General features: G+C 42.3%; 1 protein-coding gene across 5 annotated transcripts in view; it reads right to left on the bottom strand.

Moving 5' to 3' along the window:
• YEATS2 (YEATS domain containing 2) overlaps positions 1 to 20,296 on the bottom strand; it is a 74,704-nt gene that overhangs the window by 34,493 nt on the left and 19,915 nt on the right. Inside the window, exons 6-15 of one of the 5 annotated variants that reach the window (XM_019542935.1) lie at positions 18,690 to 18,805; positions 17,014 to 17,175; positions 13,876 to 13,987; positions 12,000 to 12,044; positions 10,749 to 10,935; positions 7,724 to 7,960; positions 5,684 to 5,842; positions 3,777 to 3,880; positions 1,782 to 1,889; positions 1 to 174 (exon numbers count right to left, since the gene is read on the bottom strand). In XM_019542935.1, coding sequence (XP_019398480.1) covers positions 1 to 174; positions 1,782 to 1,889; positions 3,777 to 3,880; positions 5,684 to 5,842; positions 7,724 to 7,960; positions 10,749 to 10,935; positions 12,000 to 12,044; positions 13,876 to 13,987; positions 17,014 to 17,175; positions 18,690 to 18,805 — 1,404 coding nt within the window. The remainder of the gene's footprint in view (positions 175 to 1,781; positions 1,890 to 3,776; positions 3,881 to 5,683; positions 5,843 to 7,723; positions 7,961 to 10,748; positions 10,936 to 11,999; positions 12,045 to 13,875; positions 13,988 to 17,013; positions 17,176 to 18,689; positions 18,806 to 20,296) is intronic. The other 4 variants (XM_019542936.1, XM_019542937.1, XM_019542938.1 and 1 more) reach the window with 4 other exon arrangements.

Raw genomic sequence — 20,296 nt, 5'->3', positions numbered from 1 at the left:
CTTAGACTGTGTGGTGCCCTCACTTGTGCTCACAATCTGCTTCTGAGGTGACAGAGCTATCATATGACTCCCCTTCACTGTGACATACTGCTGCACTGAGGGCTGTGAGGCTGTTCCAGTTACAGGCATCTGCGGTTGCTGGGGCAGCTCTCCTGGCTCTTGCTTTATTATCACCTATTAATAAATGAGAGTTGAATTAAAAAAAAAAAAAGCTTTAGAGCATCCAAAGAAACCATCACCTACTGCCAACTTTCTACAGAAAAGATTCACAAGAAAGACAGCCAAGAACCTGAACTCTAGTCTTGATTCTGACAAACTCCGATGTCACAGACACATCACCCTCAGATGTAGCAAAAACATCGTAAGCTGCACAGGGGTGAAAAAACACTGATGTTTGCAAAATTAATCAGAGGTTGACAGGTGCTAAACATTAATGCTAACGATGGATTTGTTCTGGTTTGCAGCTGCAAACAGGGCTAGCCTTCCTGAGGTTAATTAGTACTTTGATTCTTAACACCCTGCCCTGTCCACAATTCTGCCCAAAATATGCCACACCTAAATATGCCCTAAATATGCATACAACCTAAATTAAAAATAAAAAAAACCAACCAAAGCTCTCAGAGGCCTGTCTATTAGGGGTGTGCGAAGCGGGCCCTATTCGATTCGGATTCGGCCTGAATCTGGGACAGTGATTTGATTTGTTAATTTGGATCACTGTCCCTGATTTGATTCAGCCAAATCCAAATCTGAAGGTTTGATGCCGATTCTGAAAAAAAATCAAGTGATTTGGACATAGACACAGCTTTAAAAGTTTTTTCTACATATCTTGAGGTAGCAGGCATGGCTCATGAATGCTGCAACTGGCTGCAGGGGGACCCCAGGTGCCCCCCCAGACCCAAGAGACACCAGTTACCGAGCCAGGGGCATGCAGGTGACAACCCCACATGCTCCCCAGTGGACCCGGAAGAGCTTCTGGTCTACTTCCAGGTCTGCTGCTGAGCACATGCTGGGGAGCCCCCCCATGCTTCTGTGGGATGCTCCATGAGCCCCAGCATCGCAGCGCTCACAAGCCGCCTGCTACCTAGAGGTACACAGAAAAAACATTTGAAGCTGTCTGTGTGTCTGAATTTCTGAATTTTTCTGAATCTCTCCAAATCGATTTGGAGGGTTCCGATTCCATTCAGCTTTGAAGATTCAGCCACCGAATCAGGCTGAATCTCCACTAAATCAAATTAGGGACCAAAGCTTCGCACAGCCCTACTGCCTATCAAAAGTCCCCTTGTATTACATCATTTTGGCCATTTTCCAACGGGCAGAGTATTAGCTCACAACAAAGGAAGAAAATAACTTACTCCTAACGCTTGAAGAAACACACTTAAAAAGACAGGTCTTGGACATTCAGAAATGACAAGTATTATTTTACAGACAAAGCAACTTACAGACCCAGAAACTACTCTAGTTTATTTTATTGTATTATAAAAGAAACTCACAGTGTGTTTTCACATATCTGCTAGAACATGGCAGTAGTTCATTATAGGCAAAGAAAACAAAATAAAAAATAAAAGAAGAGACACGAAAGGTTGGAAGAACAATGAAACAGAAAGACATGATACATGTTATAAAAGTTGCAAGAGTTCATTTTTCTTCATGCCTGTCAATAAAACAGCCTGGGCTTCAAATTCTTGCCAAGGTAACAAGAATGTATATATACACACCATGGAAGTTGTGCCAAATCCAAACTATGCCTCCATGCACAAAACCAAAAAGTACACACCAAATACCTTGGTAAAAGCTCCAAGTCCTCCTGTCACAGATTTAGGGCTCTGAACCTTGGAATGACTCCCAATTGGACAAAGAGGTGGCATTGTTGCAAATAAAGAATCCTCCTGCTAAAAATGAATATACATGAAATGAACACAGGTGAAACAAAGACTATAAACACTAGTAACTGGATGCCCATATCCGCAACTAGAATAACATGTAAGTAATTTTATACATTCTAAGGAAGGTCTATGTATTTCTATGCAAACATGATTATTGTGTGATTATGTGATACTGCATAAGCATCTACAGATTCCAAATGCTCCCTTACTGGGAACTCCATTCTTGACAATTAAAACATTTCTTATTACATGGTAATTAGGTGCTCAGAATGGGCTGACGTGTACAATCACAGCTACATTAGGTGTTTTGATAATAAGCCTCAATTTTCCATCCTTTGAAACAGAAGTGTCAAATGCCTGGCCTGTGGGTCAAATCTGACCTGCTGGAATAACAGAAGTTGGTAAGCACAGCCAGCAAGGGACATAGCCTGTGCCAGGATGTGGGGGGTCCAATGGACACAGCTGTCACTGGCATGGGGCGAGTTGCTTTGACCCACAGCCCAGATCTGGCCTGAGAGGGTACTTTGGAATGTTAATCCAACCTCTTCTCCTAGCATATCCTATACTATCCTGGTGTTGAACTCCACCACAAAGACACAGGTTTACAGGGACTATATTTCCATTAACAGAGCTGCAATTATTCTAAACATATTCTGATTTTTACTGGTGTCATCTTGAAAACATGTGATGTGGGCATTCCCTAATTTGTTTCAAACTGCAGAGAAGCAACTGCTTCAGATCAGTGAAACAAGGATTAATGAGTAGTATTCGTTCTGTTAACTGAAGTCACTCTTAACTGTTTTTTCTGATATCATAAGGGGTGCACACATCTCATTTAATAGTACTGCTCCAATTCTGCTACCTCAAATAGACAAAGCCTCTAATATCTGCCTTCTAATAGAAGCAATTCCCAAGATCACTTTGGGATAAATCTATGGCTTTGATTTTTGCAGAGGAAAAAAATATGCTTTGTTTTACTTAGCAGATCCTTTGACATGCACACGTATGGCAAATGATTCCTATACCACAGATTTTCAAAAAATGAGCATCATTTTCTGGAGAGAAGTATTCTGGTTCTTCACCCTGGCTGCAGTTATCCAAGCACCCTGTGATCAATCGGTCTCACATAAGCTGAACAGACTACTGCTGACCCACCTCCCGCATACTACTTCACAACCCACGAGCCACTTTCCAAAGGAGTAACATTGATGCCACTAGTCAGAAATATGTCTCCTTGTAAAGCGAGAGAGGTTTTTATCTGAAATAATTAAGTTCTGTACCTGTAGGGCTTTCCTGTTCAAAGTCATAAATCTACTCACTTCTGCTTGCTTGCAGCCAGTAACTGCAATCCTGATTGACTACAAACATACACTTTTGTAAATCAGACTTCTAAATGTTGCTCATACATTAGCATTCTTTTTCTCCCTCAGTTGCTTACATGGATGTAGCAGCCAAGGCTTGGCTTGCTCTCAACGTATGAATTGAGCAAAAATACCCATACAACTAAGGTTTCTAAAAACACGTGCTTCTGGTCAGATCCAAAACAGTCACCAATCTAGTGAAGAAGATCAAAGACCATTACAGAACAGGCTCTTTTGAAAAATAAGGAGACAGAGTACAGAGATCTATACCCTCTAAGGACTTTCCTGTTTGACAGCAAAAGACTTATTTTAACAGAAATGTAGACAATTCTAATTAGAGCTGCCTGAATTGACACCATCATGCCTTCTAACATGCTGTTGCTGCTAAACAGAGTATGTTTCAGTGACATGGTGAGCTTATATTCTGTATTCAAGACACGTTCACATGATGCTAAAAAAGACCAAATAGCCCATCTGCTCTATATGAAGTGATTTCTTCATAGAAACAGCCAATCCATCACGGTTATATTACCTTGACAGCAGAGGTTACAAAACTGCTTCCATGAATCTTTGAGACGGGAGATCCAGTTCCATGAGAGGCCTGAGAAACATTTGTCAGTTTGCTTGTTGGGCTTCCTGTGTATTGGAAGGGTAAGGCAGACTTCAGGGTAAGCATTTTGTGATGGTTATTATTAAATAAACATGGTTTTGTATCTAACAAAGACATAGTATTTCACTTTTATTAACACCATATATATGCCGAAGGGAATATACAGTAATGATATTTCTGTTACTGGCAGGCTTTGTGAAAGCTGCCTCATCCAAAACCTCAATTGCAAACCTCAGATGTTTGGCAATGTCTTTTTAAGATAGTAGGAACAGATAAGATTTTGTAAAGAAGCTTGGAGGTAAAGGGATTTGTGTCTGTTAGTCATTCAGATAAGTGGTGCTCACCCTCCAGTCTGTGGGCTGAATCTGGCCTGTGGGGCCATGTCATCTGGCTTGCAGGGCTCTCCCCAGGTCCTGAAATCTGGTGGAAGGGGAATGGTTGTAGTGTTAAATGCCATGGCTATGGAAACCATGGCAATTGATGCCACCACCATTCCCTCACCCCCAAATTTTTGGACCTGTGGGGAGCCCTGCAGGCTGGATGACATGACCCTGTGCACATGGACCAACCCCACCTGTGAGATCTGGTCTTGTGGGGCAGGAAGGATGAGCACCACTGATCTGGATGCTTTTGAAAATCCCACTCATTATATACAAATCTGTACTTGGCACATTTGAAGTTAACCAAATTACCATACGTTGATAAACTACACTTCAACTGCATACAAAGCTTTAAAGAAATGTGAAACATTCAACCTAGTCAATACATGATCAAGTTGTTTCCTGTTTATCCAACAAGAAACCTTCCCAAAAGATAAAAGAATAAAAGAACTCTAGCTACTGCAAACAGAGACTATTCAGCTCTCTTACCATACCTTTAAAGGTGGTGGCAGCTGAATAATTTTGAGTTTCTCAACAAGAAAGGGACACAAATTTTTCATAAAGAATTTTCCTATTTCCATCCAGATCTAGTGAGAGGTATTTGCTATGTGAATCATTTTAAACTAGTATAAAAAGTTTCTGTCAGCTCCAAGCACCTCTTTAACAAGCTACCAAATGTACACATATGCAAGTCAGGCATGAGGTTCTTTGGCCTGTGTGTCATGCTTTATATACAAGGACCTATGAGCAGCTAATTTTTCTTCCAACTCCAATACAAGGATGGTCTACTAGCTCTTCCCTTTCACCTGTCTCCTGGACTAATTACTCCTTAGACAGTAAGAGAATCACAAGAACTCAACGTAGAGTCCCTGCCACCTCCAAAGTACAGAATCTAGTTGAAGGAGTCAGGGGGTGGGTCTGAGGCAAATCTGTTAAAAGTAGCTGAATGAAGGTTCATAGTTCAATTATGGTTGGTAAGACCATCTTCTCCGGCACATCTTGATTTAATCAACCTACTGTTTGGACAGAGTTGGAGCAATGCATGCTGGAATCCCTGACACCCTGAAGGTCATACTTCTGTACTGAAGATAGAGGTGGCAGCACAACACAACGGGTTGCACTTTACTGTACCCAAGACAGCTCCAGCCATCATCCCAGATGCCCTTGTTACAAGCATCACAACCTCCACTTACTTACTCCGATTTTTTTCTGACACGTGGTCTCTTTGGAGAGAAATTAATCACTTATATTTGCTCTTACATTTTGTGTTGCTTCCTAGAGTGAACTCCACCTGTGCTAAGAACACCATATTGTCAGCAGTAGTTAGATAAACTATTGATCCTTCCCCCTTCTTTTGGAATCTTTGCATATTGACTTAGTATTATTACAGGAAAGATAAATGGGAGTGGATAAAACTAAGCTGCTATCTTCCAAGATCACACTACACACCTGTGCTTGTGGCTGCTGCTCCAACCATCTGTCCAGGCTTGTCCACAATAATGAAGGGGTTATTAATGACGGAGCTAGCAGACCCTTGCTTCATGTGCACCGGGGTGGAGGTTGGGGTACGAGGTAGCGGAGATGGACTAGGGGTCGATATTGGAGAACCTTAAGAAAGAAAGTCCAATACTTCCATCTCTTAAATTTCATAAGGACATAAAAATGCCATAAAAGAAAATGACTTGGAGTTTGCACAGTTTGCCAAGGATGTGTTTCCTAGCCCAAGTTGGGTCACAGGGCTGTAAGGGGATGAGTAAAGTTTCAAAACCCCCGATCTCCCCTGCTCCCAGTGTCAATAAGCCTCTGCATGAGGGTAAAGCGCTGAGCAGCTCCTTGAAAAGTATTTGCCTTTCTTCTCTATGCTGGCAACTCCTGTTTCTATAGCCATTAGGAACAGCACTAACTAGAAGGGCTGTAAACTCAGGCAACTGACCCCTAAGATAAGCCTCTCTTCCTACTATGCCACTCAACTGTGGGAGCACATAAAAGCCACCACTGCAGCAGCATGTAGCCCCCTGGTAAGTGAAAAGGGAGGTAAACCAGGGGGAAAAACAGGTTGAAGAAAGTAATAAGGAAGCAATAAGAGATAAGAACAGAGAATGAGAATATAGCTAAAAGAGGGATGACAACTGCATTATGGCATACAGTGAAGGGACACCGTGTAGGACAGGGCTATCCTCTGTTAATTTGACTTCTTGGGAAGGACTGATTGCAAAAAATGAGCAGAAACACTGAAAGAGACGCTTAACAACTTACACATGACTACAGCAATGTGAAAGAGGCAATAGGTTTTCTCAGAACTCAGTAGAGTCTCAGAGATGCTTAGCGAAGAAATATTTTGAATAGAAAAGATTGACAGAGAATATCTTAAGGATTTTAAGGCAGACAAGATAGCCATGTATTCTCACCTACTGGGAAACCTTCGCATCTTCTAAATAGTACCCAGAAAATTAGGCAAATGGTTCAGTATATTAAGGTAGCAAGTAAGAAATCAGTTGGCACTTGTTCAAATAAGTTGCTATTGCCTTAGGTACTGTTTTAAGAGAGAAAGAATAAATATTGGCAGAAGAGAAAATGCAACCATAAAAGGGAAAAGCAGGCAAGAAAAGTTTGGGGGCAAGAAAAGTTTGGGAAGATATGATCAGTAGGCACCCATACTGGTACCTGCCACCTCAATCTCTATTCACTGAACACCACGCAATAGTGGTATATTACAGACAATGGTCTCATGTTCACAAGTGACTGAAGAAAGATGGGCATTGAAGTTTTCTCATGTACTCTACAGCCCAGCAGAAAGCATTGTGTTAGTGAAATTCAATGCATCATGCTCAGCAGACCAGGGAGTAGAAGCAGAATGAGCATACTACAGAGTGACCGCATCTGTTTTAAAAGTTTCTAAAAGGATATAATTTTGCTTGCTGCAATCAGATGCTCATCTCTTCTCACTGAGACATCTAGAATTACTGTTAGTGGGGGAGGTAAAAGGAAACTGTCTGCTTCTAATGAGAAGACACTGTGACTATGAGAGCAATGATTTCGAGTTTTCAACACTGTCATCTGCTTGAGAAAAGGGGGAGCAGGAGGACAAAACTTTTCCCATTTTACCAGTCCCAAGAATCAGGAAGTGAAAGAGGGAAAGAAGCTTTGTCTCGCCATTCATAAACACGCTCATGAGACATTTCATTATTTTGTACTGAAGTAACAATTTTTATGCTTGAGCCAATTAACTAGGGGTAGCAGCATGTCAAAAAAAGTGCATGCCCAGGGAATGATTAAAAGTAGTTCCCAATTTGCTTTTAACCTGCAAACATTCTGCATAAGTATTTTTTAAAATGGACAGAATTTTTTTTTAATCTCTTCCACTGGAGTTTCCCTATTGACTTATGTTCAATGCTGGCAAGAAAACAAGGAAATGACACCGAACAAGGCCAACAGGTTCCATAACTCATTTTCCAGTATGAAGTATTCGGAACATCAACTAAAATTCACCTGACACAATCTTGCAGCTCATGGTGATTGGCTGGAAGGATTTTCCAGGTGATTCTGCTGGGCTTGGGATCTGACCCTGAGGCACAATTTTGCAACTAGCTGCAATTGGCTGAAAAGCCGAATTTCCATGGGAGCCAAAGGCGACCTTCTGTGTTAATTTAGTGGGAGTCCGTTCTATCGAAGAGGGCAGAGAATAAAACGTTGTATGTCTTTCGGTCTCAGCGTTCCCAGGGAATCCTGATTAAAACAGGGAAAAGAAGAGAAATATTTCTCATTCCTTAGTGTTTTACTGCACAGACGAAAACTAAGATAGGACAAATGCCTTCAAAGCCTGTAAGTGTGATTTTGGGGCATTTTCATTTATTATTTTGCTTGACACTCCTCTGAAAAAAACATATACTGAATCAGAAAACAATGTACCATCTAACCCAATATGTCGTCATGAAGATTCACTATCCTGGTATCCAATTTTGACAGATTTTTTTTGCAAATCCCAAGAGTGCCAATCTGTGTTGTTTGGAAGCGGCTGCATCCATACAGCTGAAAAGTTTCCACTAAAGGAAGCTTCTGTCTCTGCCTATTTGCACATGATTATATAGGGGCAGGAACAGTGACTAATGTCCTCCTATATAGGCTCGGGGTCCATCATAATTCGTATAGGTGGAGCTCAGTTAATTAATGGCTCTAATGAATAACACCAGTTTCTCTGAGGCAGTAGCAAGCTCTTTCTTTCCTGTTTGCTTTACAGACTGCCCATCCAAATGTTCAGCATGTCTTTGCTGAAGTCAGAAAATAGCTCATGTATTATATTTTAGGTGCTCATGTTTTTCTTTTTCTTTTTTTTTTTGCCACAGTAAGAGAGGCACAGTGATAAATGGTTCAGGTGTCTCACAATGGCGCCAGGGGTATAAGTTTGAGCCCCTCTCTGGACTTGTGCTGAAGGTCATCCCCAGTTGACAAAGTAAACATGGCTACTCTGAATGACTGGGTATGTTGCCTGGCCACATCACAATACTCTACATGCTGCAGACCACAGAGAGCAAGGCCTTAACTATGTGAGCCCAAACAGCAGGGAAGTGGGATTGTAACCTTTTTGGTCATAAAAAGAGTAGCAAATATAACACTTCCCATCCTTAGACGGCTCCGTTCAGATGACTTGTTCAACACCATTGGAAAGATTTTAAGTTTTCAATTGCTAGAACATTGCAAAAATGCTGTGAAACTAAGTCTGGCATGTGGTAGGTGAGACTAAGGTAGCTTTTTTCAAGTAACAACATAATTTTGCTTTAATGGTATAAAAACTGGTGTTTAATCAATAACCCTAACCCGCGCTTAGGAAAGTGTTTTAATTCAGGCCATCTGGATTGCAATTATTTGTCATGAAATGAATTTTCTGTAAGAAGCGATGAAATAAGCATTATTCAGAAGTTTTTTAAATGCAAAGCAAAAAGAAGACAGCTATTTTTGAGAGTTCTCAAGACAACTTATAAGCTTATCCCAAAGAAACAGTTTCTATAAGTTTCCATGCAAGGTGTAAAAAAGAATCCAGTTCCCAGCTCCGAAATTGGCTAGTCGCAGACCATGACTGGAACAGAAGGTGCATATGGTACTGAGGAGAACGATAACAGGCATTTTAAATCAGCCTGGTGGATAAAAAGGCAGTTGATTCAAGAAAGGAAGGATGAATTTTATAGTTAAAGCACAGGTCTGGAGATCACCGGCCTAACTCCTGCTCCAATATCCCTCTAGGCAATGTTTATTTCCATGCTATATCTCACAAGAATATTGTAGGGGAACACAAAATATTTGTCAAGTGTTTCAACATTCCTGAATAAAAGACTCTAGAAGATGGTCCAGCAGCTGGAGCACTGGCTTAGGAGTTGGGAGGGCCTGGTTTAAATTCTCTACTTCACCTCTGCTTCCTGCATGACCTTGGCCAATCACGCAAAACCAAATTTACAAAGGGATTTTGGTGCTGGCATGCTTAGCTGCAATGTTCAGCTTCTAAGTGGCTGGCCTCCAGAGTGGGATTCACTGCGTTGGCTCCCTACACAGGACAGAGTCTAGTACATCAAAATGGGATTCACAAAACAGTCAACATGCCAAGTGAGGAGCTGCCCAAGGTTATGTCTACACTGCCTCCACACTGCTGTTGAGGGCTGCTGCCAAAATTAAACTTCCCACCAACTCCTGTTCCACACCTGGAAACGAGGCAGGAGTGACTGAGAAATTCTGGTGCCTAGAGGGTCAAACCAGGGTTTTAAGGACTGCACTCTTGGGCTTAGATACCTGAATTCCACCTTTACACGCAGGCCCACTTTAAAATCTGGCTGTAAAGCCCAGATCTAACAAAGATATGTAGATACTTAACTCTCATTGACATTGGTGGGACATAGCTGCCAAATTACTTTCAAATATCTGTTTCATTTTCTCTGTGCTTCATACTCAATCTGTTAAATGGAATATTCCATTTAACTTTTCTACCTCACAGAGACATTGCAAGGATGTGCACATTAAAACACGTGCCAGGTACTCAGCTAAAATAGATGGCTAATGCATACTGCAACTGCCTCACTCCTCTCCGGCACCTCAGGCATGTCATCTTTTTCTGCAGCAAACCCATGACCAGATACTCTTAACAATCCCATAAGGTTATACAAAATCCTATTATGTTCACACATTTAAACAGCTCAAGTAGATCACCTGCCTAAATACTCTGAAATTGAGAGCAAAAAAGAAAAAACAGTTCTTAACACTTGCTTTTTCAACTGAATGGCCTACATAAAGCATTTGTTGTCTACAAAATTTGGCACAACTGAATCTACTCAATGACGTTCTAATGAAGAAAGTATTCTGAACTCAGTTTCTTCATAAACCTGCCACTTCCTTAATGTACTAGACAGTCAAGAATCAGAAGAGTTATTCTAATGCAACTCACAAGTAATTCAGTTATTAACCCAACACTTAAAAATATTCAAATTGTCCCTCCCAAGATTTAGAAAACATAAGTATCAGTTTGCTTTACCTTTTTCTACAGAAGTATCTGGACTGGACTCATGCAACTGTTTAATTGGAGAAGATGCTTTAACAGGTGCTGGTATGCTTAGTGGTAGTGGGAGAGAGGTGGGGACATCAGAAAGGTCAGACTCAGATGACTGGGAAAAGAGATACTCCTCTCCAAGGGAATGCCGATGTAACTCCACATCCACTACCTTCCAGAAAAAAATGAAAAGATTATGTTAAAGCCTGCACTCGGAAATCTGTAGCCATACACATAAGTTTACACACACACACAAAGCATCATTCTGCTCTAATGACTCTAACAACATTTTAAATGCTACAGTAACAAAGCCTCCAAGCCCTCTGATATGTAACTCCCACTTTTTCATAGAGCTTCCGCATGGGTGCATCTCTGCCAGGATCAGGCCTAAGACAAGAGGTAAAATACATTTTCTTTGCAAAATTAAATATGTAACAATGGCATGAGTTTGCTCACACAAAACATCTGACAAGCAAACATCCTCAGACCAAGATCCCAAACAATGCATCTGTGAGATGTCCCAGTGTAATCAGTAGGACTCTGAGCATGTGCAAGGGTACCTGCTATCATATCTCAACACAGGGTTGTAGACTAACCCCGTCTACTTGTTTTGGAAAGTCCTGGAAGCATGCACTATTACAGCACTTACTTACTCTTCCAAAACATTCTTCACTCACATGAGATATCTTATATTAAACTCTACTCCACAGAGTGAAAAGCTGAGATAGAAAGTTTCCCAGGAGATTGCATTATTTAGTAAAGTACAGAGGGAAAAAAATCAAAACCCTGGAGAAAAAGAGAGAGTCTGATTTATTCATTTGGTTTTTTATACCTAAAACTTGTAAGATTTCACTTGCAGGGTGCTCTGGGAGTTGATAAACATTGAAATGTCTATTAATGTTTTTAGTTATCAAGTTAAAAAAGACAATCCACAAATACCTGACTTAGTAAGATGGTAGGGTGACTCACTCATTTATATTGTGTAATATCTAGATTTCCTGCACATCTGAACACTGCAGATCAAGGTGTTCAGTACTGAAAGCATACCATAGCTTTGTGAAATAACTCCAAAATCTGTATTGGACATTAACCTGTCTAGCACAAGTACTAGAAATGTTTTTCCCCAATGCTTTAATAATGTCTGGGGCTGAAGTAAAAATGTGATTGTTGAAATAAATCCACAGGTTGTCATTACTTCTTCACTAAATCTGTGTACCAGCAAGTCTGATCACTCACCGTTTCTGCACCAAGAGTCTGCAAGCCAGTGTAGGTTCTGTCCAACTGGGCAAAAACAATCAGATGAGTAAACACATTAACATGTTGTTATAAGCATTTCAAATTAAACGTATAAATAAACAAAAATGATGCTAACATAGCTGGAGAGGATGTCAAATGTACTAAAGCTAAAGTAGTACTTTTTTTTGCACAGTTGACTGAGCAAGACTACATGGTTTGTGCAGTATTAGGGAACTAAGATTTGAGGCAGGGTGGAAATTGGTGTTTTGCAAGGAATTTAACTGTATTTATATTTTACAATTAAAGCAAAGAAAATGTGTCCCTTTTTAACCTCTGTACGAATTTAAATAAATATCAGTAACATGAAAGATGCATTCATGAGATCTTTAAATCTTCTTACTGCTTATTCCAGTCTTAGCTGAATGGCTGGACACACTGGATATCAGTAGATACAAGCTAGGAAGTCACAGATTTCATGGAAAAACAGGTGACTGAGGAACCCAGTCCCAGGGATGATCTGAGCCTTGCAAATATTACCCAAACTCCTGAGAGAAAATTCAGACCCTGCTTACATTAAGGAAACTTGCTATGATTCAAACTCCTAACACAGACATACCGAACTGGTACAAAGCACTGTCTAAACTGTCTTTCAAACTTGCCAGCCTTTCTCCAGTGCAACATCACCTCTGCTAAAGCTGGATGCAAAATGGTTCTTTTTCCACAAGAAAAATGTTGATTCCCCACCCTAAACTGAGGAAAAATAAATAAAGTAAAAAAATAAGCAAGCCAAAACCCTGGGGAGAATTTGTAGTCCGGGTGTTGCATGGTCCCCTTTTCTTCTGTAGGCTGGGCTCCCTTGATTCAGCTACATCCACCATAATGCAACATGCTGTCTCCCCCAAGGTTAAGGGAGGCAGTATATCATGGCAGTCATTTGGCACCTGTCCATTACAAGAGACAAGACCAGGCAAGAAGCCTACCCATACAGAAGACTGTGTGCCTCAGTTTCCCTAAGTACAAGTCCTATGAGATACAGTGGCATTATTTCAGACTCAGATTGCTTCAGGTTTCCTGCATTTCACAATGAATAATTATGAAGCAGCCCTAACACTTACATTTTAGTTTGTGTTGAGATACTTACACAAGTGAGAAATTTGTTAAATCAACCAAGGCTGAAATCAAGCTAATAGTGACTCAGCTGTAAGAAAAGCCAAGCACAATAAAAAACAATGCAAGCAAATGAATGCCAGGAGTATTGGACGCAAGAAAATAGATGCAACCGTGTAGCATTCAGAAATACTGCACACCTCCAATTCCCACTGTGCTCAATAGAATCGAGATGCTGCTCAGAGTCCCAGGAAAAGTCAAGCCATAGAGGGTAAGTGGGGAACTCTGGGCCTTCCCTCTTCGTGCCCCCCTTATGTAACACGATATGTAGCCTAGGTGTTAGACTGAAGATGCCAGGTAGCCGTAGGCAACGCAGGAGGAAGAGAACAAATATATCAGTCACTCTTTAGTGATTACAGAAAGGCAGTTACTCTAGGACACTGTCATGTTAAAATAAAGAGAAGAGGAGATAAAGAAAAAAAATCCCAGAAAACAAATAAAAGCATTTGGGCAGAGTAATTCCATCTGCTGAGAAACTGGATGTCTTTGCTCAAAATTCACTTCTTATGTAGCTGATTATCAAATACTTTGTTGCATTTTCTGTCTTAATCTGCTGATCTACTCTTTGTGTCCTCTACTCCTACGTGCAAGGGCAGTTGTACACAAACACACTGGAAGCAGGGAGACAGACATAAGCATAGCACATTCTACAGGTTACACAAGTGAAGCTACTATACTTGGGTCTTTCCCAACTCTTCTGTTAAAATACCTTCAGATTGTGTATGATGTCAATCCTCTTGTTCTGGCTGTCTTTGAAGTGTATCTGAACCCTCACAGGAAATTCTCCCCAGCCACGTCGAGTCAAGTGGAATGGAGGCTCTCTGGAAATAAATGCAGATTAACATTTCAGATACCTTATGCTGGTTACATTCACCCGCTCCTTAAAACAAAAAAATGCTTTTCCCATTGATTGCTAAATTATCTTAAATCCCACAGTCAACTTCACACAGAACACTAGGTTTGGCAGTATGAGAAGGAAAAAAATTCCCTCCCTTTGACAGACACCTGAGGATACATTTACAATTTTCTTAGGTGGGGAGAGGGGAGAAGGGTGCCAAAATGGTGAAGACTGGACCAGAAAAGACGGACAAAGTTGTCTTTAAAAAAGGGGGTTTCTTGAAGCCATCTCTTTTTTCATCCAATCGAGGTCCTGCAGTCTCAGTCTTTATTTAGTGTCTGGCTACAGATGGGGACTGGATATAGGTGAAGCAATTGAAGCTGAATCCAGACAAGGCAGAGGTGGTGGTGGTCACTGGCAGATTTCATGACCTGGATGCAATTCAAGGTGCTGTTTTTGACCCACATGGCTATAAACTACTAATCCAAGGAACTGCCTTTTCCTACATGTCCCATTACAACCTGTAAGGTCAGCCAAGAGCAACCTCTTCCAAGTACCATCTGTATGCATAGGAAGACGGAGAAAAAAAAATATGGGGTGGGGGTGGGGGGGACTGAGCTCGTACAGCCCCCTTCCCCACCAGGCAAGTCTGTAGGGGAAGGGATGGGGGGTGGGGGGAAAGGAAAGGGCCACAGGAAGGAGAACAGATTGAGGTCCCAGTGGTGAGGGAGGGAGCAGGAAACGGGCAGGAGCAGGGGCTGGAGTGAGTGGGGCTCTAGCCAGGCTGGGTAGTGCGACAAGCGGAGGCCCAGGGGGCACATGCCACCCTGACCTGTGGGCAAGGCACGGGCAGCTGCCACTGCATGCTGGCTTTTGCTCCCTGCTTTAGCTGCCGTCGGAGCAGCACAACACCACGTGCCTGCCACTACTAGGCGGCAGGACATGTGGAGTTGCACAGCTCTCAGGACAGCAGGGCTCAAAGCCCAGTGCACAGTGGCAGTCACCCCCGCCACATACAGAGATTGGGGGGGACGGCACATGGCCTCTGCCTGTCCCACCACCCAGCCCAGCCGGGGCCTCACTCACCCCAACCCGTTCCTACCTGTGCCCTTCTCCTTCCCTCATCGCTGGGACCTCGGTCTGCACCCCCCACGGCAGTAAGGGAGGGACTGGGGCAGGGGAAGTTGTTGTACAGCTGGGGCAGGGTGCAGGACGGAGCTGCGAGTGGCTCATCCTAGGGCCATGGGGGGATTGGCTCCCGCCACTGCATGCACCCCAGGAGGGCATGGGAGATGTGTGCCCCAGATCTGAGCGTATGGTGGGGCAGGCTGCCACTGCAGGCTGAGGCCAGGCAGCAGCAGTGCTTGGAGGGGAGTTGAGGGATTACAGCGAACTTAGGGGTGGCTGCAGCCCCCCAACCTATATTCCCCACCCCAGCACCACCACCACCTGCCCCAGCCCCCTTAGTGGGAAGAGCCCGATGCTGCCCCCAGCTTCAGTCTGCAGTGGCAGCCTGGCCTACCCCACGTGCACATCTTGGGGTACACCTCCATGCCCTCCCAGCATGTACATAGCAGCAGGAGCCGTGCCCCGCCCCCAGATGAGCTGTTCATGGTTCTGTCCTGTGCCCTGTCCCAGCTGTGCAGCACTTGCCCTTGCCCCTGCCCCAGCCCCACACCCTTCCTCACTGCTGCATGCGTACCCCTCCCCATTCCTGTCACAGCTGCCCAGAGCCCACCGCCCTGTGTCTGGGGAGCGCTAAGCCCCATTAGCCCCAGCCTTCCACCACCTATGTTTGTATGCCAAATTTGTTTGGTGAAAACATGTAGGAAGGTCGTTCTCAGCAGTCATTCCTGAGTTCTGGAACTCCTTCCCCCACAACCTTGCAGTTCATCAGCACCCAAACCTAGACACTTCTGAAAGTGGTATACGACCATTTTATTTACTGCATTATCTGGGGAGCTTTCATACTATTTTATTTTAATATGTTTATTCCATTTTTATAATTAATCAAAAATGGCAGCTTACAAAAAAAACCAGATTTAATTATAAAAATGGAATAAATATATTAAAATAAAATAGTATGAAAGCTCCCCAGATAATGCACCCAAATTTACCCCTATCTACTAACAGCATGCCTACGTAAAATGGTTTGGAAAGGCTGCTGCATTTATCAGTGTTTCTGCAGTGTCAAGACAGCCAGGGTGACATGGAATTCATTCCTCAAAGCAAAGTAAATAGTTAAACCCAGGAACAGACATCAGTGTGAAGAGACATTTGACAGACAAAGCTCCTTCCTCAAACACACACAGCTTTAAACCACAGGTGTCAAACTCATCTGGTCTCGCATGCCAGATGAGAGGTGCAGAGCTCACTCATGGGCCAGATCAGGCCCAGAAACCACCCCCTGCCCACATGCCTGATCCAGCACTGGCAGCACTCACCCAGGCTGGTCCAGGACGCTGGCCTGATTGGGTATTATACATCCTGGACACTGTGCAGGGGGATGGTCCAGCACATCAAGAAATGTAGCATGAGCGGCTAGATTATGGGGCTCCATAGGCTGCATGCAGCCTGTGGGGAAAATGTTTGATACCCCTGCTTTACACAAACAGGAATGTTAACAGATACTGGTAAACTGACTTTCTGGGTGACACTATTTTCACACTGGAATAGGTAGAAGAGTATGCCTGTTTAAAATAATAGAAGTGTAACAGGCAGTAAGACAAACAAGGTAGTAAATATAGTAGATACAGCAAGCTGTATCACTAATATGAAACAGTATTTAAAAAATTTCCCCAGCAGGAAAAGTTCTGTAAGCAAGCTGGTGTTTCTGGCCAGGTAATATTTAGCATGTGCTGAAAATACCTTGAAAATTAGCTACAATTAAGCCAAGTCAGATGTTAAGCCAAAATTCCCAAAGAAGTCCCATAAAAAGGAGCTAACTTTTTGACAATCTCAGTATTTCAAAGCTTGACAAGCTCAAACTCTCAAGTGATTCTTTTTTACCTGACTTCCACCAGGTCATTGGGTTTATAGCTGGGATGAAGGAAGAACCAAACTTTCTTGACAAAATGATTTATGCTGGGTTCTCTCCGAGAGCCTCTTACATACACCATCCATTTATGGGTTGACTGATCATTCTCCTCTCTCTTGTCAGGAGGAATGTACCTGGCAGAAAGCAAAAAAAAAAAAATAGTAAACATACAGAAGATTTTGCTCTTTTCAATGCATTTTGGAAAGGTATGTTGAGTTACTGGAACTGTATAAAGCTAACTTATGTCTAATCTGTTGTACATTTTGGAGTCATCTTAATTCTATCTTCCAACAATTCATTAAACCTCGCAAACCCCTTATTCTCCAGAAAAGTATGTGAAGGGCTTTTAATAATCTTGCTTTATGTGCATTTTCCTGGTGTCCTTGCTTGTTTGCTAATGTTTGGAGTGAAACAACTTCTCATTCATTTCTTTCTTTAAGCTTTACTTCCAATTTTTAGTATTTATCTTATCGTGGCACCAGCAAGAGAATTTTCCTACTAAACCCCATAATTAAGTTTTGAAAATATCAATCACCTTGAAAAATATTTTGCAAACACCAGACTTGAACTCTAGCATCATAAATACCTAGACTGAATGTGAATGGACTAATTACAATAAATTCTACTGGGCAAAGTCTAGCTCTGAATTCAGACTGTAGGGGTGCTTTTGAGACCTATCAAACAGCATTAGCACACAAGCTCATACTTCCTACTTCAAGGGATGGAGAAAAACCTGATTTGAGAATAACGCTATACTTTGATGGCCAGAAGGTGAGCTAATCAAAGACTTGCAGAATGAAGAACTTCTTTATTTTCTTTTTAAATGCATCCTTTACCCTTTCATTCCAATGTTTTAAAATGTTCCACTCGCCGGGGGGGGCGGGGAACGCTACACAAACTTCGAATGAACTTCTTTGATGTTTTCCTAATTTTTACATGTTATTTCCCATAATGAGGTGGGTTTTAGCTTCTTTCCTACCATACCGCCAATTTTTGACCAGTTTGAAAACAGAAAGTGTTCTGATTTGTTGAAGTGTTCATGGCTATGTCTTTCTGTTTATTACCCACCACAGCCAGAACCAAGTTCCACTGATGCTGGGATATGCCTGCACTGGGCTTATCCACAGAGTTTGTTCACATTACGTTTGGCCATGCCTAATGACACTGGACTCAAACTGAAAAAATGACTGATTAAAATTAAAAAAACTTAGCAAAAATGTTGCCAGGAACTCTGATCAGGTACAAAATTATTTTTCATTTGCTTTCACCTTCATTCAACAGCTTCTGCAATATAACCAAGCTATTAAAAAAATATATAGCTAAGCCCACAATTGGAACGACACAGCAGTTGATCATTACCACCTGGGATTCTTCCATTTATGCTTCAGAGCTTGCCAGAGCTACCTACCAACTCTCAATATCCCTTCTTCCCCAAACCACTTCCCATCTTATTCACAACAGGCATGACTCACAATCCCTTGGCCACCCATATAGCTAAGACCCAGCAGGGACAGGATTAAAGATGCTAGTACAACTCTTGATTGAAGAATCCACCCTTGTTTAGTGACCCTACAGCAATTATTTGTTGTTCCCCAAATTTAACTCAAACTCAATTTGACAGCTAGGAGTTACGCCCTTGGATACTAACTTGGAGACGTTGCCAACAACTATTGTTTTCTTCACAAAGAGCCGTGATGTCTCCTCACTTGACAGACCAGCATTTCGCTGCCCTGCTTTCTGAGCGCTTAAAACACCAGAAGTGTCCTGAAGGAAAAATAAAAAAATAAAAATTTACTTGGATGCTGATTTGGTTGGTGCTATAAAGTAAGGTACTGTTTAAAACCCAGTCCATCCAATGAAAGACCAATCACAACGTTCCCCAAACACAGACATTTAAATTATTAAATGTACACATTTAAACAATTCATCTATAACAAACGCTGTAGGGCAATGCTTAGTTTGGGTTGTCTGCCAGGGAATGGAACTTGGGTGACAACTTTCAAAAGTGACTTATGATTTTAGGTGCCCCGTTTGAAAGAGACTTGATTTTCAAAAATCGTAGTGCACATGCTGCCTGAAAACCAAGTCCCCAAAGAGCACCTGAAGTTGTGTACCCAAAATCATTAGCTGCCTTTGGGAGTTGGCCCTGTTCTCTTAAAGCCAAATTTTCCCCCCGCTGCTTGCCACCTGTGACTTCAGTGGCAGCACCAGGCCTGTTTGGTGGCAGAATCTAGCTACCACCCAGAGAATGAAGGTCAACAAGATGCTGCCAACATCCAAAGTCAGTGAATCCATAACAATCACCTGGTATAATAAAAACCAATGTAAGTGACCCTGAAGCACAATCTCTCTGATTAACTGAAGGACCAGTCCACATGGTGAAGTAATTATGTAACTTGGTACAAAACGAATATATGTCATTTGCAAGAGGACTACATATATTTTTCTGGGCTCTGACAGACTGAAATCACTGTCCTGACACTACACCAGCACATTCAGCAGCCTGAAAATACACTGGGTCAGCAATGAAAATGGCATTTTTGTGTGCTAGTAGTTTAGAGAACAACAGATCAGGTTCAGAGTTGGATGCAGGGTCAGGCCAGAAAGCAATGGACACAATGCAAGTTCCTTCCTGCCACTGAGCAGTGCTCCAAGGCAGAATGAAGCCTCTCCTGATAGATTTCTACTCTACAAACTTTGCCAGGACACAACCACATCAGCCAGAGGTGTGATGAGAAATGATCCCAAGAGACACAGCTGTGCCAACTAGTCCCAGGGTTTTACCAGCATAGTCAAGTCCATGCTAGAAACCCTCTGACAATGCAGCATACCAGTAGAGAACTCCCAGTGAGGACACAGCCTTGGCAAGACACTCTAGTCTCCAATGGACATTCCTGATCATCAGTGAAGTTGTATTACATGTCTGATGCAGAATACTGGCTGTTTCCATCAAATGTTACTGAACAGTTGCTAAGATGCAGAATCCAGTTAACTACAACGGGTCCTTTGTAGGGCTGTTTGAATCAGCTGTTTTGACTTGTTTCTGATTCGGCCATTTCAGAGGACAGTGATTCGTTTCAGTGTTTTAGATCGCTGTCCTGTTTCATTTCAGCTGAGTCTGTTTCAGAGATTCGGCTTTGCTGAATCTTCTCCAAATATATTTTGAATGGGCTGCAAGGGGAGCTTCGCACAGCCCTACCCAGCCAGGCAGGGGTTGAGGCTAGGGGCTGCAGAGCCCCAGTGGGGAGGAGGATG

This window comes from Crocodylus porosus, unplaced genomic scaffold (genome assembly GCF_001723895.1).
Source record: "Crocodylus porosus isolate Cpor-Errol unplaced genomic scaffold, CroPor_comp1, whole genome shotgun sequence".
NCBI classification, from domain to species: Eukaryota; Metazoa; Chordata; order Crocodylia; family Crocodylidae; genus Crocodylus; species Crocodylus porosus.
The sequence above is the reverse complement of the archived record's forward strand: the minus strand, read 5'-3'. Positions and strand labels throughout refer to the sequence as shown.